The sequence below is a fragment of the Trichoderma asperellum genome, chromosome 6 (assembly GCF_020647865.1).
Source record: "Trichoderma asperellum chromosome 6, complete sequence".
Taxonomy (NCBI): Eukaryota; Fungi; Ascomycota; class Sordariomycetes; order Hypocreales; family Hypocreaceae; genus Trichoderma; species Trichoderma asperellum.
Window position 1 is genome coordinate 2,900,884 of NC_089420.1, and position 20,849 is coordinate 2,921,732.

Genomic DNA, 20,849 nt, shown 5'->3' on the forward strand with positions numbered 1-20,849 from the left:
AGAGTTCATTTCCCTCGTAGCTCGTGGCTCGTATTTTCATTTTACAGTTTAATACAGCCAGACGGGGACCAACGATGCATGCAAACGGGGGGCCCAGAGCCAACAACGAGACGAGACAGCCACGACACTTGTGAGCGAGCAAAGTGGCTTCAACGAAAGCAGCCAGGCGAGATGCAATAATAGCAACGGCCCCGGCGCGATTACGCTGCGTGAAAGCAAATACTGGTACCAAGACCCTCATTTCTCCAACAATAATACAACGCAAGTGGTGCCGCCACCCATCGTGCGGAGTCTGCTGTGGGCATTGCCATGAGCAGGCCTCTGAGCCATGGGTGAAACGAAGCACCCCCAGAATACCTACCACCAGACAAGCTCAATGGCATGACGGCTAGATCGGAAGGGGGTCGTGGCTGTGTGATGCCGCTGCTTGCTCTTATAACACATGCTAATATTACTTGCATCTACTTGTACCAAGGCTGCTCAATACTTGCCAAATCATCATCTTGGCCGCGGAGAAAATCTACCTGAGCCGCAGCTCTTCGTACGACAATAAGCGATTCCCAGCCATCATCTTAGCCCTAAACTTAAGGAGGCGTCGAGTAGCATGTGGCAATTTTGGAGTAATTCTGCTGTTTTTTTTTTTTTTTTTTTTTTTTTTTTTCGAGAGCTTTGCTCTCTAAAAATAAAGCGCTCTTGCAGCACAGGGCTTTAACCGTTTCCAGGCAGGGCTCTCGCAACTCCGCATTATCGTGGCCGTCTCTTCTGGTACCTTGCATAACCGCCCGACGCCAATGCGGGAAGAACACACGCAGGTCGCATTGATCTTGACGATGCGTGAGAAAAGGCAGCAAAGATGAAAAAATAACCCTGCAATATAATGTTATGTATGCGGGGGGCGGAATCACTTGCAGTAGATGATTGACTTCCTCAAGCATTGATCGATATTGATCGGCATTGTTAAAAGCAGAGGTGCTCATACTGATGTGCTGTTCACGAATCATGAGGCGAGCAGCACTCAAAAACTCGAACTCTGTAGCCATGCCACAAAACACATTCTCGATCAGTAACGAATGCGATTAGGGCCCCTCCACCCAAGTTCTTTGAAGCCAAGATATCGAGCCTGGGGATACATACTTGGCACTGTATGCCTAAAGGATTACTCGGCGCCGTCAATTTCCACAATTGCAGGCTCGTTTCGGTGACCGAGTAATGTTGTGGCTTGCTCGCTAGAATTCGAAGCGTACGAGAGAAAAAGAAAGCTACAGCTAGAGGAAAACTAGCAAACGAGAACTAAACAAGCGTCATTAAACTATCCATTAGTTGGCGGTTTTAGGTCAGAGAGAAAAAGGAGACAATCCAACTGACATTGGTCAATGCGTAGTTCCGTATCTTTAGTGCCGCTGGACGCATAATACCTACGGGCAATAGCAATAGCGATAGGTAGGTACTTACTTGTAGAGATCAGCATCATGTCTGGTCTATTCTCCGCTTCAAACGATGGGGTGGTAAACTCGGCTTCTATTTAAGGAACACATAGTATTTACTATACAAACACTTGGTTAAGAAATGAATGTAATATAGCAAATCTGGAGAGCAGAAAACGGACTCAAAGTCTTAGTTCGCTGTATCAAAACCTCCCATGTCAACTTGCTCCTCCTCCAGACACAACATCGATTCACCCATATACATATATATACCACTTTCATCTTCTACAACCCAATCCATTGAAACCTTTTCCATTTTCAACAAGCAAAGCACAAGAAACCATTACTTCATCCAGTCATAAATATTTCGTCAACCTAACCCACCTCATCTTCCCCCTAGAACATCAAAAACAGCCACAACTTGTCACTTCACAACTCACATCACAGCTCATCCTTCCCCCCAGCCTCCTTCTCCCCTCCCATCCCTCTCTTCACAATCGAGCTCACAATCTCATAAACCGCCTGCGCCGCCGCCAAAGCCGTCTCCTCCCCCCGTCCCTGATACGCCGGCGCAACCTCCACCACATCCGCCCCCACGACATTCAGCCCTTCCACCCCCCTCAAGATCCGAATCAGCTCCCTCGTCGTCCACCCGCCCGGCTCCGGCGTCCCCGTCCCGGGCGCAAACGCCGGGTCCAGCACGTCAATGTCCAGCGACAGATACACCGGCTCCTCCGTGCCCAGCACCCTCATGATGCCCTCGACGATGCCCGCCGTGCCAATGTCATCAATGTCGTCCGCCGAGAAGCGGATCCAGTTTTGCGCCTCGTCGTCTTCGTGGTCAAAGGCCGTGACGCCGCTGAGGCGCGTGCGCAGGCCGGCATGGACAGACGGCGAGTCGGTGGCGTTGGAAAGAAGACCTTCTTGGCTGGCCATCCAGAACATGGAGCCGTGGTTGAAGTGAGTCGAGCCCCAGTGGGAGGGATATCCAGCTGGATTCCAAGTGTCGAGATGTGCTATCCTCGTTTCTTAGTATGAATGGCGGAAAAAAAAAAAGTATCAAGACATATTAACTACCCAAGCTCTGTAAAAACAACTTACCATCAAAGTGAAGCACCCGAACAGGTCTCCCATATATCTCCTTCAACGCCCTCAGCGCAGGCAGCGAAAGGCTATGATCGCCACCCAATGTCACAATCTTGGGCTTCGAGCTCAGCGTTGAAACAGTCCCTCTCTTGCCAAGCTCCCTGAACGCCTGCGTCATCTGCTCTCTAGCAATGCCATTGTCAAAAGGAGTAATAGGAATGTCGCCGCAATCGACAATCCTGGCCCAGTTCTGGTACGGGTTGATGCCGGCTCGAGGGTTGAACCCGCGGTAAGCCGTCTGCCGGGCAGAGGCATGGCGAATAGCTCTCGGGCCAAAGCGAGCACCTGAATCAATTTGAATTGTCCAGTTATTGAAAAGTTTGATTTTTTTTTTTTTTTTTTTTTTTACCCCTAGGGGAATAATAACACTCACCTGGCCGGTAACTCACAGCTGTGTCAAACGGAGCTCCAACAATGGCGATATCAAACTTCTCGGCAGGGTTTGTCAAACACTTGACATAGTCCAAGTGCGCAAACGACCCAAACCCACTAAACGACCACTAACAACAAATGAAGAAGATTCAAACAGAGTCAGTTAAAGACCCATTATTTCATTGCTGCGCTGCAGCAAAAGAAACTCACATCGGTGCCCCATTCCGCCTCCAGCTCAGCCAGCTCCTCTTTTGTCCATTCCCTCCCGCCGTGCCCGCACCCCGCCGACATGCTACCCCAGAAAAGCCAGCTCAGCAGCACAGCCGACTTCATGTCTCCCACTTATCCTAGGCTTCTTCTTGATCGCTATGAGTAAAGAAGAAGAAGAAGAATAATAATAATATCTAATTTCAAATCATGAATAATAAGATGGTAGAACTAAGTAATTGTCAATCTCAAAAATCGAAAAAAGCACATCACTCCAATTTATATATGTGAAGCATACACCCAAACCCTCCTCATCGACGTCACACTACCTCCCTAGTAAAGAAGCGCCACCCGCCAATCTTCGGTACCACGTAATTCTCACATCTCCATCTCGACAAACTAGAAATAGAGAGTAAGAACATCGTATAGGCAGAAACAAGCGTCTATACGTATCTCAACCCAGCCAATAAAATATACAAGTCGCTATCCAGGTTGTCTTGCCTCCTCTGCCGTTCTATTGGGCCGTCCCGTCCCGTTTTCGCAGAGCAGCAACGAACATCAGATATCTAAAAAAGCATTGGTGGAGAAGCCCCTCCTCTTTCAATACCACATAAATGCAGTGAACCTGAACTGCCATCTTGGGAGAAGCGTCGTTCTCGAAGGACAAAAACATTTGACTTGGCTGGATAGGTCACCGTGATACTAGATAGCACCCCTCAACAAACGCTTGGCAGCTCTAATACTAAGGCGCAGATACTAGCTGGAAATATCGTCATTATAAATCCTCAGGGCTGCGCTTGCAAATCTTCACCGAGGAACTTCATCCTGGTGTGATGGGCCAATACTACGCGTCACTGAGGAGAGAGAAAAAAAAACGCGGGGAGACTGAAAATCATCCCACGGTTGCCGAAGCCTAGCTATCAACTCTATTCAAGTCTTGGATCCCTTGCACCTCCTATTATCCCCCACCAATGAATATATATTGAACATGGCAGAAGAAGAAAACAAGCTCTGCTTCAAATAACCATTTCACAAATGACACACGTTCAACGGCAGAGCAACAGCAAGATGAAGTAACAAGTAAGAAAGAAAAATGGCATAACAAAAGGTCCGGTCAATTTAACTGCACTCCCAATCGCCAAACTTTCCCATCGAAACATGCCTGTGTGCATTTTATAAGTTCCCTGGCCCAAAATATAGAGAGAAACAAGAATAGACAGGAACATGGATCCGGTCTCTGGTCTCGAGGCAATCGAGAAATGACGGAGAAATACGGGCAAGGGCTGCCAGCGACACAGCAGACCGCATCCAGGGAGCTCTAGCCACCATCCCATTTCATACCCATCGTGGAAGGGAATCCATGCCTTGATATCGCCAGGCACAAGGGAAAATCCATAGGCATATTTCTTCCTTGGCCAGAAAGCCAGAGAAAAAAAAAACAAAAATGGTCCCCCTCTCTAATTGCTAGTGAAACCAGCCATCATGGGTAGATAGAGCCCAGTTCCAAGTCTATTCGCTCCGTCCAAACACACATCCTCATCTCCAATTGACCTCGTCCCATGTATCCAGAACCCATCCCTTCTGGTCAACTGACCACCGAGTGAAACAATGGCAATATCCTATGAAGCAATTTCCCGAGGCTGTGGTTTATAGAACAAGGCACTTATGGGATTTTTTCTTGGGTGCCGGTGGCTCCAAAGCAGCAACGATGGCCTAGAAGAAGAATGTTAGCGGTGATGCTTGTTTTAATAAGGCAAAAAAGAAAAAGAAAGAAAGAAAGAAAGAAGAGAAAAGAATTCTTTCCCAACACAACCTACCTCGTCAAACACATCTTTGAGCTTGTACTGCGTCAACGCACTGCACTCGACGTATTTAACCGCGCCGAGGTCCTTCGCCATACGCTCACCGTCCTCTCGGCGGACGGGGGCCATCTTCTGCTTGGCAAGCTTCTCTCTGACGCTGGGGTCATCTCTCAAATCGACCTGAGTTCCAACAATGAGGCAGGGAACGCCAGGGCAGTGGTGGTGAACCTCAGGGAACCACTTCTCGCGAACGTTTTCGAATGATGCAGGGGAGGTGACGCTGAAGCAGACGAGGAAAACGTCGGTTTGGGGGTATGAGAGAGGACGCAGACGGTCATAATCCTCCTGTCCAGCGGTGTCGAACAGTCCCAGGGTATAGGGCTCATCGCCGATCCTATTCAGCGCAAGTCAGCCACTGAGTCCCATAAATGAAGGCCACTGACTCGGAAACAAGATTTCGCCAAGAGCCGTGATTAGGCCGTCTTTCAACTCAGCAGGATATTGGATTTTATTTGTCTGTTTTTCCCCCGTGCTCGCTCCAATGCGCGACACCTGAAAATCAAACATGTCCAATCGGCGAAATCGAAACGTCCGTCTTTCTCTCGATCTCTCTCCATTTCAGAAGGGGGGATGGGTTGGCTAGGAGAACCACTCACATGACGGTGACGGCATAGTTGTCGAAAACAGTCGGGACGTATTCCGAGGGGAATTTGTTGGTGGTGTAGCTGATGAGAAGACATGTCTTGCCGACGGCACCGTCGCCGACGACAACGCACCTGAAAGCGAATTGCCATGTTAGCGAGCAAGAAATGCAGATTCAGTCGACGATGGGGGGGTTGCAGAAAGAGGAAAAGGGCCATTGCAGCTTCATTGACCGCCCCCCCCCCCCTCCCTGTCAGCGTGTCGGGGACGATGACATCTTGGGGATCAACAAAGCGCCCTGTGATGCCGACATCGCAGCGTCGCTTAAAGGAGACGACCAGAAAAAAAAAAGAAGAAGCTGAGCAGAGGCGGCGATAGAAGAGCGGTAGAGCTGATGCAAAGGGGGGATGGAATGCAGGATGGCAGAGGGGCTTGCAGATTCGTACTTGATGGTTGCGACCACCATGGTGGTGCTGCGAATGCGGTTCCTGGACGAAGAGGGAGGTCTGACGACGGAGGATACGATCGAGGCGAAGATGCCTTATCGCAGCGCGGGCCGCGGGGGAGGGAGAGCAGATGCGAGGGCGAAGATTGGATGTTGCGAATTGAGGCTCTGGAGTTTTGGAGATTAATTTGGCGGAAGCAAGAGAGTCGTAGTGACAGTAGCAGCAGTAGCAGCAGTAGTGGCGGCGGTAAGTCAAGGTAATAGGTTGGAATGAGCCAGTGAGTGGATGCGTCTGGGGCGGGTATGGGCAAGCAGGTCAATGGGCGGAGGATGGATGGAGCCGACAGGCAGAGCGAGGCTTATCGACGGCGCAGAGGGCGAGGACAGAGGAGAGAAGAAAAGGTTGAGTTGGCTGAGGCCGGGTTCTGGGCCACGGTTAAGAGGGTTAAGAGGGTTGAGAGAGAGACGAAGCCTTTCTGCGCGGTGCTGGAGCCACCAGACCTCAAAATTCAGTTTTGTGCAACCCGCAGCAGCTGTGCAGTGTACAGGCGCTCTGTAGCGTTGGCAGGCAGCACGGGCTAGCAGTTGAAAGGCCCAGACGGGTAGCACCAAGAGGTGATTTGAATTAGCCGGGTGGTGCAGGCCTTCCAACGCTACTCTGCTGTGAGCTGGCCGTAGGACTGACGGGGGGGGACGGGGGGGCAAGCGACGAGGATGCTGGCCGTGCTGGAAGCCCTTTTAGCGGAGCCCGGCGTTGTTTGGCTTGGAACTGCTCGCAGCTACCGTCACCGAGTGGGAAGCTGACACAGCACAACTGGGCAGTATCAGTATTAGGGATGGAGGAGTTCCAGGCAGCGCTACTAGTGAGGTTACGGTATAGCAGTGCGAAGGCAGTTGAGTTAGGCTAGGCAGGCAGCAGCAGCAAGTAGAGCACAGTATCTATACTTGTGCGTGTATCATTGAGTGAGTGTACGAGCAATTGTGGCAAGAAGCAGCAGCTGGTGGCCTAGCTAAAATCAAAAGAGACAAATCAAATCAGGAGAAGGGCGGTGATTGGCTCCAGAGAGATGCGGCCGTACTCTGCACAGAGACACAGAAAAGAGACGGGGTTGGTGATGGCGCTCGGTGAAGCAGGCAGGGTGATTGGTGGGGGGATCCCGCCTGACTTGTTGCCTTTTATCGCAGCGGCTCCAGCGGCGGACCGCAAATCCAGCATGGCCATGGCAGCAAATGATCAGACCTGGAGCGTCTACGGCGCATTGCCGCAATGGATGTAATACAGCCTCGCGTACCCTCTGCAGGAGCCGGAGCATGTACTCTGCCGTCGGCATCCAAAATGTGCGGGCATCACATCTCGAACACACTCTGGACGCGTGCAGTAGCTACATGTACTGTGACTATATGCGGGCAGGCTGGTGGCTGAAGGGGGGCCCATACGTGCTGTACTGTAGCAGGCTAGCAGCAGCAGGAATTTGGGGGGGTCCTTCAATGCGTGACAACGGCGGACCAGGCCAGGGAGGCAGAAAAAGAGGCTGGGCGGTGGTTCGTTGACGATGGTCTAGTTTCCTGTTGCGGACAGGAGAGAAGAGGCCATTCAGGAGACATGCAGCGAGGCAGAGCACTCGCTCGCTGTTGGCAGTGCCTTCAATGCTGTATTATACAGAGCTGGCCATTGTACATGTCTTCATATTCTTATACTATTATACCAGGTAGCCATACAAATCAGTATTGATTGATACTCACACTGATCCGATGCTCTATGCTCGTCTTTTTGCGCCGGCACCCGCCATCTCCATTGAAAATGATGAGCAACAAGCGGAGGTACTGGCTACCAGACAAATGTCTATACCAACGGCGATGGGCCACCCAAGGCCCCTAGCCCCTGGCGGGTATCAGATACAACATGCAGCCAGTTGCGTGCGGGAGTACCTAAACATCAAACAAACAAAACAAAGCGATACAAGACCCTGTTGATTTGATTAGCATCGCCAAAGGCTTAAGATGACGTACATCAATCGCCCTCAACGCAATATTTACCAACGACATGACTACTACCACCGCCACCACCTCTTCCACCCCCCCTATGCAGGTACCATCACATTTCACTCTGCATTTGATGACGTGAGGTCCAAGCACACAGCGCTCTAGCACGCTTCAGCTGCAGTCTAAACGCCACTCGATGCATTGCGATGCAACCGCCAAGAGCCCAAAGAACCATAATCAAAGGAAGAAGAAAGAAGTCCTAAAGGGTGATCGCCGGGATCACGCATCCGGGGCTTCTTCCGCGTGGCCTCGTCCCCCCTTGCAAGCCCATCTGCCAAACCGGCTACTGCCAAACCAAAGTTTCAGCCCATGCAAGCCGCTGTCTACTTGGAGCAGCAGGAAAGGAGACAAACCATAAGTCAAATCGAAACGAGAACAAAAAATCAATCTTCCCGCGCGGATCTCTTTGTCTCACGTCGTCATCTCGATATCATTATTCATATTTACGGGGAGGGAAAGAGGAAGGACAAACAAAGAGGTATGCTATTTTTAATACTGCCACGACCAGCCCTCCCTACCCAAGACCCTGCCTGTTCACGATGACTTCGTTTTTTACTCCGTGTCCCTACTGTAGCATCTCAAAAAAGTGCACGTGAGCAGCCTCCTTAAACGAGATATACATTCTTCTTCTTTTTTTTCCCCCCCTCCTAGCGAGCTCGTTTCCACCATCAGGTGAAATCACCGCTGTGGCTTTTCTTCTTCATCTTCTCATCCCTGTCTCTCTCGATCTGCCCGCTTCGAATGGAACAACAGCCTCCTCTCTGCTCCGTAACTTGGCGCTGGTGTGAGTACTTGAAATTAAAATGACCACCTCACTAGCGGTTCCTCTCCCCGATTGCTGTCCACAAGCTTGTTTCGCGAAGCCCCCCCGGTACGGCTCATCTACTCATGCGTCGGCAATCAAACAAAGGTAATCTCCTAGAGCGCGATACGAAACACACCATGCGGCAATCATCCGACTGTTTCCCAAGCCTCAGAACGACAAGCCAAGCTACTGCTACTGCATATTACTGCCTACTACGGAGTACTAATACCTAGTATTACTACTTCTGCTACCGCCTAATACGGCCATCACTTAATACTACTCGTCACCTCGTACGGAGCGGCGCATTGTAAAATGAAGGGGAAGCGCAGATTGCAAATATGCACCTGACCATGTGCGATGCGCCCACGGGATTGCCTGTCGTGCTACGCTGCAGTTGCGCTTGCAGCTCACCGGTTTCGGTGAGAGCCTCTTCACAATGCAGGACAATAGATTGCATGCTGGTGTAACGACCCAAGCACCGCGACGGAAGATCAATGCATATTCCCGTGATTACACGGCAACTGCCATAATGAGCTTTGTGTCGATGCGGTGTGTCCCGTAGGCATTCTGTGTATTGTCCGAAAGCGTTATAACAATACTACTAGATAGATCATCGGTGGAATAGTTTGGTCATCTCATCCTTAACCTAGATGTAGATATATCTGGACAGTATTGAAAGCCAAAGCCCTCCTGAAATAGTGCGAAGTGATTGAGCCTATGATTTCACCAACCACGATTTGCTACTGCTGAACTTGATTAATTAGCCCAATTGAAGTTGAATTGTATTTTGACATTATTGGTGAGCAACGAGCTTCTTTGAACAACAAACCCGAGTTTCGCCATGAATATGACTGAATCACTTTTCAATGCTTGAAGTCAAGGGTAGGGCTGTTTTGGTGTGGAGTCAACAAAGCTTCTGTTACCCAGCTCGTTTTCATCGTAGCCAAGTTTGGGGGCGTGTTGAAGGTAAAATGTCCCTACTTTGAGAAGCCTGAAAAATGAATATCTTTCAAAATTATCTTCAATTCTCATCACGTTCCCAGAGCATATCAAGTCTCCGTAATACTCAGCACCGATTGTAGTACCTACGGTAGTGTAGCTGAAAAAGAACATCGAATAACGTGGCTCAGCTCGCTCACACACCCCCACCGCAGAATCTCAAGAGCCATGCACTGACGTCAGCCTTTCAACTCATTCGAACCATCTATCAACCAAGTCCTTAAAAAAATGGACCAGCAACACATTGATTCCCTACTGGAGCGCTACTTGTCCCTCATAGACGAGTATTCGCGCCTGAGAGCGGAGCTAACAAAGCTCCAGACCGGCGTTTATCAAAACATTGCCAGAGCCAACTTCACAGGCGAGCGGGGCATGAGATATGGCCAAGACCACTACGATGAGCGGATGCGCGCCCTGAGAGTGCTGGATATTGAGCTCGGAGAGGACAGCGTGCCGAATTTTACGATGAAGAACTTGGATCCTCCCGTTGATGGCGCTGCGGGCGATGGCAAGAGCCGGGAGGAGGCTGAAAAAGACAGCAAGGAAGAAGAGAAAGAAGGGGAAGAAAAGGCAGACGCTACCAGCACCCAGAACAATCCAGTAGAGAGCACCGAGGAGCAGCGAAATGACGAAAAGAACAAGGATGAAAAGAAGACAAAGAAATCGAATCACAACCCTCTCCACTGGTTCGGTCTGTTGGCACCCCAACCCCTTCGAACTGCTCAAATGCTATCTATCCAGGCCGTGGAAGAGGCCATCCCAAGACTCGTCGCTGTCAACGCCGAGATGGAGCACGTCGAAATTGAAATTCGCAGAGCAAAGAAGAAGAGAGCAAAGGCAATGGCTGCGTTGGCGGAAGAGAGGGAAGTTTCAAGGCAGGGGGCTGTCGAGGCGAGGTGATGAAGAGTTGGATCTGGAAGAGTAAAATATGCTAGTATTTGATGTTTTTTGGGGGGATAATATTGTGTAGTTATTAGGGGAATAGGAACTGATATAACTGATACAGCATTATTGAGCAAAGCTGTGAAGCAGATTCAAAAGTGTAACGGGTGAAATGTAATATCATTTGGCTTTGTTAAAAGCAGCAGAAGCAGTAGAAGCAGAAGGCGGCCAACGCAGCAAAAACAATCAATTACCAGTCACCCCCCCCCCCCCCCCCCCTTTTTTTTTTTTTTTTTTTTTAAAGGTCTTTTAGCGTCGGTGTTCTATCTCGTTAATAAAGGCAAAGCTGAAGCAGCTCTCTCCCCCCGGTTGGCATTTTTCGTAAACCTGCTTCGTAGGTTTGCCTAGTTACGCTATGTAGTTTTCATAATGAGTTACAAGTTGCCTAAAACCCCCAATACATCTTCAATATCCTCTCTCAAAAGGCCGTCTCTCGGAATCCCTCGTTCCAACTGCGTCGCAATACCCACCAACGCACTAACAGAATGCGCAAATCTCTTTCTCATGCCGGGACTCGCTTTAATCAATAACGCGCAGCACAACTGTAGTACCGCAACCTGGAGTTCCAACACAAGAGGAGATGGTTCTTGCTGGAGAAATACATCCCACGCTGCGACCGCAGTGATGAGGTTCATCCACTCCTCATTGGTACCGTTACTTTCCTCGGCAACTTGGAGAAGAACACGAACTATTTCGATGCCGCGAGACGTCTCACTTTCACTAATGGCAGAGGCATTTTGACGGAGGATTCCACTGAGGTCTTGGCTAAGCGTCTTCCAGCCATCATGCTGAAGAAGAATGTTCCGACCCTTCTCGAATGTGACCAGCGCTTCGAGGGCAACCAAAGTCGGAGATCGAAAATCTAGCTTCTCGGCTGAACTGCCGCGATACAGATCCATAAACATATCCGTCAACCCAGTGGCCTCTTTTCTCAACATATCATTTTCGTCTTCGCGCAGCCATAGAGCGAGGGCTCTCACAGCAGAAAGAATAAAGGGATCTTCGTCTGCGAGATTCTCTAAAGAGTCCCAAGTAAGGGTAAGCCGTGATCCCATTGAAGTTTCCGCTTTTCCAGATCGAGCGTCTGGATGTAGTCCCATGGCTCCAGCATATGTAGCGTCCCATCTGTCACGCAGGTATTCGATGGTTACAGACATGGTTTCCGATATCCCCTTGCGAAGTTTAAGAAGATTGTCTGGCGACATGATTAGACTCTCCAGTGACTCATCTTCCAGCGAGCGAACCAAATGCCCGATGAAGATGCATATGATATCAAATGCAGAGGCGAGTCGACGAGACAGGTTTGAATATCCAGGTTTGTTGAGCTGCTCTAGTAACAAGGGAGCCGATGAGCGGATATCGATTAGAAGAAGGTTGACGAATAAATAGGAGAATGGCTTTTCATCGCTTCTTTCAGCCTTGAATATCAGCTCCGAAGCTGCTATGGGATACACGCGAAGAAGAGAAGCGGCCGCATTCGTGTAGGCTGATCGGGCTGCTGAGTTTGGTCGACTGGTTACGAGATTTCGAATATAGCTGATGACTGTACTGCGCCATTTGGGGTTTGCTGGGATAACCTAAAACGAGCAATGTTTAGTAAAATTCATATAATGCCGTTTGGGAAGAATTGCACTTACTTCTGAGCTTGCTTGTCGTAGCAGCTGCCCCAGAAACTCAAGAAACGTCACCGCGTCAGTGCCTCGGAATGAAGCTACAAGCGATTGTACGTTGCGATCTATATGATTTGCCAAGTATGATGTATCATCGACAACAACCATAGCATTGAGCCAGGCGCGTAGGAAAATATCCATCGCAATGGCGTGTGATGGCGCTATTTCGGTGATGGAGCTCAAGTCATCTATCCTCACAAGTGCCATAGCACCTTCTTGACAGCTCACAAGAGTATAGAGGAGCTGCAGCAGCATATTTACTGTTTCTTCTGATCTATGCAATAGTCTTAGCAAGCGTAAAAGGAAAGAAGAAAAAAAGGTCATGCAAATCGCATATGAGAGCCTGGCTTACCCATTCAATACAGCACTAACAAGCCTGGGTATCCTGTCCGTGAACTTTGGCTGAGATGTTGCCCCTTCGGGCAAGAGAGCAGCAAATGTGTGCAAGACAGACACGGCCAAGTCGAGCATCTCTTTTGAATCCTTCTTCGACGGATTTGACCCCGTGCGCAGAAGTCTGTCAAGGAACTTGGCGGGGAGACTATCCCACAGCCTTTGGACAACGTCGTGATTCTCCTGGAGCTCGGGAGAATTGTCCAGGACGGATTTCAGAAGCGCCAATCCAACAAACCGCTGGGTGTCGTCTTGCGCCTGGACAAGAGACTGGATTTTGCAAATGTTCGCTTCATCTTGCGGAGAAGTGGCAGCGGCGGCGGATGCTGTCTCGGCTTTATCCCCTTGTGAGTCCATCATTTAAGATTTTTTGCTGATGATGGATAAGCCACTTAGGCGATGGAATCCGGCTTCTGCATTGTCTTTTTCAAGAGGACATCTGTGTAGAATTCTGCGCTGGAGAACGGCTGTGTGCTGAAATGCGTATATTTTTACAAGGAGATGGTATTATTGAAAATATTATGTCAGAATGAATTGGCATTGAAGTCGTTGATTCTACAGCTATGAACCGTACAAAGTCCCTACAAAGTGGCTGTAAACCACCAAAAGCCTGAGCCCCGCCAGCCAATCACCATCCGCGCGCCCCCAGAAACCCGCCCTTGCGCTGCTTAGTTTCAGCTGTCGCGAGTGCCTCATCCAAACGACATTGGATTTTGGTTTCAGATACCCAGGCCGAGGAGATGGAATAGAGAGCGGCGCATCATGTCTGGAGCCCGCGCGAGAGAGCAGCAGCAGCCTTCCACGTCATCGTCATCGCACACTCCAGCCATTGCCACTCCCGCCTCCTCTGAAGACCGCGACGAGCTCGACTTCCTAGGCGACGACAACGACGACCACGACGACCACGACATCCTCGACCACGACCCCATCCACGGCGATCTCAGCACGCCATTGTCCTTCAAGCGCAAGCAGAAGCCCGCGCTGCTGTCGAACCCGCTGCGAGTCTTTTCGACGCTCGCTGGCTCGTCATCCTCCTCGCCTCCGCAGTCGCATCACAGATCCAATGGCCACCAGCACTCGGCCTCTCTCGCATCGCTGACCAGCATCGCCGGCTCGCTGCGAGACCAAGTCTTTGGCAACCCCAAAGATGGCATCCCCAACGACTGGTACGCCGAGGGCCCCGGGCGGCGCGTCGCCTACGAGGACCTGACGGCCATCGACTGGATCTTCGAGTACACAAAGGAGCGGCAGCGCCTGCGCGTCCTGTCGTCGAGCTCGGGCGGCGGCATCGTCAGCTACATCAGACATCTCCTGGACGCTAGCCAGGTGTGGATCGTGCTGCTGTTGACGGGCTTGGCGGTGGGCGTGATTGCGGCCCTGATCGACATCACGACCGACTGGCTGGGCGACGTCAAGCTTGGCTTCTGCACGAGCGGCCCCGAGGGAGGGCACTTCTACCTGAACAAGAACTTTTGCTGTTATGGCTACGATCAGGGCTCCAAGTGCGCGGGTTGGCGGTTCTGGAGCGAGGCTCTTGGCATCCACTCCGCTGCGGGCAAGTGGTTCATTGAGTACTTTTTCTTCTTGGCTTTTGGGGTATGCGCATCCCCTTCCCTCTATGTGTGTGCTAAGAGCATGCGTGTGCTAAGTACGCTGGACAGGTCCTCTTTGCATACTGTGCGGCACTGCTTGTACAGGAATATGCCATCTATGCCAAGCACAGCGGTATCCCCGAGATTAAGACCGTTTTGGGAGGATTCGTTATCCGCAAGTTCCTGGGACCTTGGACATTGGTGACGAAATCATTTGGTTTGGTAAGGTTTACCTATACCCCTTCCTCACCTTTGTTCTTGAATATAAAGCTGACTTGGGATAGGTCCTTGCCGTGTCATCGGGAATGTGGTTAGGAAAAGAAGGCCCCCTGGTACACGTAGCTTGTTGCTGCGCAAACGTGTTTATCAAATTATTTTCAAACATCAATAACAATGAAGGTAACCGGCGGCTTGTTGAATCTATAATCCTCCTCCTCAGATATCAGCTAATCCCAGCATAGCACGAAAACGAGAAGTGCTCTCGGCTGCAGCAGCTTCTGGCATTTCGGTAGCCTTTGGATCTCCTATTGGAGGAGTGCTGTTCAGTCTTGAGGTGAGAGATTCATTAACCTAAAAGGGCTGATGCATCTGGGTTCTAATTCCTGAAAATAGCAAATTTCATACTTTTTCCCAGATAAAACCATGTGGCAGAGCTTCGTCTGCGCAATGGCCGCTGCCGTCATCCTCCAGGCTTTCGACCCCTTTAGATCTGGTAAGCTGGTCATGTATCAGACAAAGTATAGCCATGATTGGCAGGGCTTTGAGATCTTGCCGTATGCCATACTAGGCATTATTGGCGTAAGTAGACTCTCCTTTGGGACTCTCTAATTCTATATGAGCTGGCTAACAATTGAAATCAAAAGGGTGTCTACGGCGGCCTCTTCATCAAGGCTAACATGGCCGTCGCTCGATGGAAGAAATCAAAATCTTGGCTCCCCGGCCCTATAACGCAAGTCCTGGCAGTGGCCCTCCTCACTGCGCTTGTAAACTACCCCAACCATTACATGAAGTTTCAAGCTTCTGACCTTGTGTCCAATTTATTCACCGAATGCTCTCAAAACTTGGACGATCAGATTGGCCTATGCAAAACGGGCGTAGCGTCAGCCGGCACCATTGTACTCCTAATCTTCGCCGCCTTCGTCGGCTTCCTTCTTTCCACCATCACTTTTGGCCTCCAGATCCCAGCCGGAATCATCCTGCCCTCCATGGCAATCGGCGCCTTGGTTGGCCGAGCCATGGGCATCTTGATGGAGATTTGGGTGGATAATGCCCGCGGCTTCTTCCTCTTCAAAACCTGCGCTCCTGACGTGCCATGCGTCACACCCGCCACATATGCCATTGTCGGAGCGGCGGCGGCTCTGGCGGGCGTCACTCGCATGACCGTCTCCATCGTCGTCATCATGTTTGAGCTCACCGGCGCTCTTACGTACGTGCTGCCCATCATGGTTGCCGTCATGATTTCCAAATGGGTCGGCGATGCCTTTTCCCGACGCGGCATCTACGAATCCTGGATTCACTTTAATGAATATCCCTTCCTCGATAATAGCGCCGAAGTGGCTATTCCCGATGTCCCCGTCGCCGATATCATGACCCGCGTTGAAGATCTCATTGTTCTCACCGCCACGGGACACACAATCGCCTCCCTCAATAGCATTCTCGAGATGCACCCTCACCGTGGCTTTCCTGTCATTTCGGATCCTCGAGACGCAATCATGCTAGGCTACATCTCCCGCGCAGAGCTTAGCTACAACCTCAAAACAGCGTCCAAATCTCCACGCAATCTTCCCCCCGAAACAGAGGCCTACTTCTCCCACCAACCTCTGGCAGACCCTCGAACGACGCTCGATCTCCGGCCCTGGATGGACCAAACTCCCTTAACATTGCCCTCTCGCACGAGCTTGCACCTCGTCGTGTCTTACTTCCAGAAACTGGGTCTGCGATACATGCTCTTCACCGACCGTGGTGTCCTGCAAGGTCTGCTCACGAAAAAGGACATTTGGTACGTCCTCAACGGCGCGGACGAAACACGGCGCACATCCGATTTTTCTGCGCCCATTAGAGCCGGAGCCCGGACAAGGGAGCAAGAGAGCGGGATTATGGACGAGGGTGGAGATGAGGAGCAGAGAGGCCTCCTGCGGCCGGGAGATGATGCAGATGATACGGATAGGGGGTCAATATTATAGAGCGGGATATGGAGTTGCAGGAACGTATTTTGCGATATCTAAGATTTCTTTAGAATTGTATTAGAGGAGTAGTTATTTGACATTTCAATATTTGACAATATGAATGAAGAAGAAGGCTGAAATTTGGCATATATTGCATAGTAGTGACATACAAAATAGTGCTCAGCTAATAAAACAAGAGATTCTAATCAATGCATCTCATAACTCATACACAGGGCCATTGCCTAAAGAAGAAATCCAATTCCCACCCGTCCCAGGTATTGATATATAAAAATACCCATAGATAGTCGTCTAATCTTTCCTTTGTATTAGTTTCAATTAATATTCAAAGTCATCATCCACTGATGGACCCTTGTTCTTCGTCACGCTTTCCTGCTTTCTGTACATCTCCGCAACTTGCCTGCTGCTCGTCGCTTCGTTGGGTTTTTTATCGTCTCGAATCTTGATGAATCGGGGGAATCTCAGACTGATGCCCTTCTCGCCTGCTGGATCTACACCTTCTTTCCATCCAGCTTTGTACCGAGGGCTAAGGGTCAAGTCTGCCGTCTTAACTTCCCACACATAGCGTGGCTCAAACCACACGTCAGGTTGGTGCTGTCCGCCCGTAGAGTGTGAATAGAAAGGTTTGGGGCGGGCTATTGTAATTTCGGAGAGCTGAGCATGGAGGTCTTCGAGGACTTGCTCCGAGAAGCCTGTGCCAATGTTGCAGACTGTCTCGTACATATCGGTAGAAGGATTGTAGCAGGCCAGCAAGAATGCACCATAAACTGATGTTCTTTTGCCCTTGCCATAGTAAGCGCCAAGGACAACCAGGTCAAGCGAGTCGCCAACACCAGAGAGATAGTCCTTTTTAACCTGTTATCCGGTATTAGCTGGAGTTGAGTATAGCATTCATAGACAATCATATTTACCTTGAGCCAATTTCGGCTTCGCTTGCTCGGCTCGTACCCGCTTTCTTTTCCATCCAACATCTTCACCATTAGACCCTCGCAAGATGCCTTGACACTCTCATCCAAGAATGTCTGAATCTCATCTAACTCTTGGCCGTTCATGTGAGTTGCCAATTGGAACTCGCCTTCAGTTGGAACAAACGCTGTGCTGAGAAGTTCGCGGCGCTCGCGAAGAGACTTCTCCACGACCGCTTCTCCGTTCAGAAATAGCAGGTCAAAGGCGAAAACGCAGACCTTGACTTTAATATCCTCGGCCTTTACATCCTTCCTCTTGCGAGTCATGAGCTGCTGGAAAGGCAATACTTTCTTCTCAGTAACATCCCAAGCTACAGTCTCGCAGTCGAGAACGAAGCTCTTTGTGTCTTCCTTGACCCATGTACTGAGCTTCTCAAGAACGTCGGGATACTTCTTGGATAGATCTTCCGAGTTTCGAGAGAAAATGCAGGCAACACCTGACTCAATTTGCATGGTCGATCCTTGGGTAGCCGCATCCAAATCCTGAGGGGCGCCTTTGGCCACATAATGGATCTGAGCACGTTCACCGTCATACTTGTACTCGCATGTGAATTTCTGGCCTTCAAATCGGTCCAAGACCTCTGTGATGGCCTTTGTTGGTTTGGCCAACATAGGCTTCAGGGGCACGCCAGGTCGTAGTTTGCAGTGATCTCTCAGATTGGCGATGCCGTATTTCATCATGGCTGGAATAATGACATCGTAGCTCGGTAGCTCGCTATCTCTCGTTAATTTCGAGTCCGTAGGAACCAGAAGAAGGTACATACCTGTAAACTGTCTTGAGAATAGACTCGCCATTCTCCAATTCCGAGGTAGTGGGGATCTTTCCTCTCGCCTCAGCTTCATGTGCTACAACAGCTTGAGCCAATGAAACCAAAACAGTCTTGTCTGCCAGGCCAAGTCGAAGCTTTCCTTCCAAGAATCGGATAATGTACTTTGCTTCGCTTGGACCGCCTTTGTCCTTGGTGATATCCACCTTCTCTTTTAAATGAGAATCCGAAGAGGATAAAAGCTTTTTGATACCATCAACTTTGCGACCTTGGGCACCGTTGCCAGTAACCGTCGCAATGTTCATCAAGCCTTGATGAACGCCTCTTACTGTCAGCGCTTTCGGCTTGAACATGGTTGGCTGCGTCGATCTGCTCTTCACAGCCACGAGACCCAGGTCACCAATTTCTTTCTGGTCCGCCTTGATGACCTGGAGACTTCTTCCAGTGGTTTCGCCGATAGCTTTCATGATTAATGATTCACCAATACCAAGCTCAATGCCGGCGTAATCAGGAGCCAGCTTGTTGATCATGAGCAGGACGGTAGGCAAGAGATCATCAGGGGTGAGCCGCATAACCTGGCGCAGAAACTTTGAGCAATACTCCATGATGATTAACCGTTTCGTCGTCAGTTCAATAAGCGAAAAGGTCTTGCAAAGGGCTGCATATGGTACCGGGGTGCCAGGCTGCCAATCAGGATATGCATCCTTCTCCTTCTTCTGAAGCATTGTTTGCTGAGCTTTGCGTGCTTTGGCAGTAACAGTTGGTTTTGGTTCGGCATCGCTATCAGCCTCTGACGCTGATTCCGAAGATTGCTCTTCCTCCTTTGCAGCCTTCTCAGCAACATCTTCGCTCTCTTTCTTTATCTTAGCTGCCTTTGGCGACTGCGACCTCGACTTCGGGCTTGACTTGGGACTCTGCGACCTCTTCCTCTTAGCCGGGGGGCTACTCGGAGCTTCTTTCTTCGGGGACGGCTGAGGAGCTTCATCTTCGTCATCCTCAACCTTGACTCTTGTCCGTCGTGCTCTTTTTGAAACTGGAGCTTCATCTTCTTCTTCGTCTACTTTGGGCTTTGCTTCGGTGTTCTTTTTTGGTGACCGCGGCCGTTTTTTGGAATCTTTTCATCACGAGTCAACTATTAAACTCTCTGGCTGGGAGCAGGAGAATGGCAAATCGTCTTACCCTTCTCTGGATCTGAGTTCTCTTTTGTGCTTGCATCGCCCTCAGACTCGTCTTCAACCTTGTCGGCTTCCTTCTTCCCCGCCTTGGTCGCAAAAGCCAGTGTTGTTTGTCTTGCTGGTGCAGCCGCTTTCACCCCAAAGAACTTTCTATGTACCAACCACAATTAGCAAGCCAATTCGACGTCAAGCACACCACGGCGTCATGTAACATGCAGCATCAATTCCAGCCCACACACCCTATCGTCTGTTGCGACGGCTTCACATACCCCAGAGTTGCCTGCTTTGGAGCCATGACGTTAAAAGATGCACCCGCAGATGCAGATGGCCAGCGACGAATCGATTGAGTTGATGCAAATCTCCCAAGAGCCAAGGTGTGGACAGAGCAATATTTATAGCGAGGTCGAGCTGGTAAATTAGCGGTATTGGTGCCTAGGCACCGACAGCTGGTTCTGTGCAGCCCAGCTACTAGCATAACGCGGGTCAGATCAGAAGCGCGAGAATCAATTAACCCACGCGTTTCTGCCTGCTGCTTGGGGTGGGGCTATGCGACGCGAAGATCACGTGACTATGCTCTTGGTTTTGGCACCTGTGTTCCGTATAAATAGCGGACTGCCTTAGGTAATAAACAGTACAAAACACAGTGCACTGACTGGCGTTAATATTTCCTCACGTGAATTTCAAGGCATCATAGTAGTCTCCTGCGGATGGCCCGGCACGGTGCAAAGCTACCTGGAAAGTCTATGTCTCGGCGCATCCAAAACAGGCAAGGGGCGCAGGAACTGGTCAGAAAGTAGTCTAGTTAAAATCTACTCCATACAGAGTATACAACAAAGGGTTATCACATAAATAAGGATATAATCGATTGCACAATGAAGTATACATAAATAAGCCTTGATCGCGAGAATACCGACTCTCAGTGTCAGATTCAATATTACAGTGCCACGACAACAGTTATTCGCAAACTTGCTCTTATCCCTTATCATTCCCCATCACCAGATCCAGCGCAAGATTGACGTTGTTCATCATGTCATCTTCCTGGCGATTTATATCAGATCGTTCCAAGGCCTTGAAAGACACCGCATGAGCGGCCGCCTTTTTCCTGTCCGTTTTTCGCTGAGACCAAAATTCGTCAATATTATCCACGTCGAAACCCGAGAAACAACAGATTAGTCGGGCTCATCAAGAAGGATTAAGAATCCGTTTTTCTCATTATTAGTGACACTTGAGATTGAGCGTCGTTGTCTTAACAGCGACGTTCTTCAAGTTGGCGTTGC

General features: G+C 50.0%; 6 protein-coding genes across 7 annotated transcripts; 2 read left to right on the top strand and 4 right to left on the bottom strand.

The window, feature by feature from the left end:
* Positions 1-1,503: 1,503 nt before the first annotated feature.
* On the bottom strand, positions 1,504-3,381 carry TrAFT101_010389 (uncharacterized protein). The gene is made up of 4 exons (XM_024911088.2): positions 3,153-3,381; positions 2,944-3,070; positions 2,526-2,855; positions 1,504-2,440 (listed from the first exon to the last, which is right to left on the bottom strand). The coding sequence occupies exons 1-4, from the start codon at positions 3,273-3,275 to the stop codon at positions 1,866-1,868; spliced, it is 1,155 nt and encodes a 384-aa protein (XP_024756183.1). The 5' UTR covers positions 3,276-3,381; the 3' UTR covers positions 1,504-1,865.
* Positions 3,382-4,796: 1,415 nt separating this feature from the next.
* Positions 4,797-6,059, bottom strand: CDC42 (Rho GTPase; the record flags this gene model as incomplete). Its single annotated transcript, XM_024904039.2, has 4 exons — positions 4,797-4,862; positions 4,967-5,345; positions 5,608-5,727; positions 6,040-6,059. The coding sequence occupies 4 exons, from the start codon at positions 6,057-6,059 to the stop codon at positions 4,797-4,799; spliced, it is 585 nt and encodes a 194-aa protein (XP_024756184.1).
* A 4,027-nt stretch (positions 6,060-10,086) lies between these two features.
* Positions 10,087-10,936, top strand: TrAFT101_010391 (uncharacterized protein). The gene has a single exon (XM_024908907.2). The coding sequence runs from the start codon at positions 10,114-10,116 to the stop codon at positions 10,783-10,785; it is 672 nt and encodes a 223-aa protein (XP_024756185.1). The 5' UTR covers positions 10,087-10,113; the 3' UTR covers positions 10,786-10,936.
* A 134-nt stretch (positions 10,937-11,070) lies between these two features.
* TrAFT101_010392 (uncharacterized protein) lies at positions 11,071-13,434 on the bottom strand. The gene is made up of 3 exons (XM_024902810.2): positions 12,850-13,434; positions 12,465-12,771; positions 11,071-12,404 (listed from the first exon to the last, which is right to left on the bottom strand). Exons 1-3 carry the CDS (start codon positions 13,248-13,250, stop codon positions 11,202-11,204), a joined length of 1,911 nt encoding a protein of 636 aa, XP_024756186.1. The 5' UTR covers positions 13,251-13,434; the 3' UTR covers positions 11,071-11,201.
* Positions 13,414-16,884, top strand: TrAFT101_010393 (uncharacterized protein). The gene is made up of 6 exons (XM_024908908.2): positions 13,414-14,486; positions 14,552-14,704; positions 14,767-14,881; positions 14,944-15,035; positions 15,095-15,280; positions 15,346-16,884. The coding sequence occupies exons 1-6, from the start codon at positions 13,653-13,655 to the stop codon at positions 16,663-16,665; spliced, it is 2,700 nt and encodes an 899-aa protein (XP_024756187.1). The 5' UTR covers positions 13,414-13,652; the 3' UTR covers positions 16,666-16,884.
* TrAFT101_010394 (uncharacterized protein) lies at positions 16,782-20,052 on the bottom strand. 2 transcript variants are annotated; one of them, XM_024901219.2, is made up of 5 exons: positions 19,812-20,052; positions 19,577-19,722; positions 18,395-19,511; positions 17,577-18,345; positions 16,782-17,520 (listed from the first exon to the last, which is right to left on the bottom strand). In XM_024901219.2, the coding sequence occupies exons 1-5, from the start codon at positions 20,045-20,047 to the stop codon at positions 16,984-16,986; spliced, it is 2,805 nt and encodes a 934-aa protein (XP_024756188.2). In that variant the 5' UTR covers positions 20,048-20,052; the 3' UTR covers positions 16,782-16,983. The 2 variants fall into 2 exon arrangements, with proteins under 2 accessions (XP_024756188.2, XP_065985072.1); XM_066128946.1 differs by having other exon boundaries at positions 19,789-20,052.
* Between the last annotated feature and the right edge of the window lie 797 nt (positions 20,053-20,849).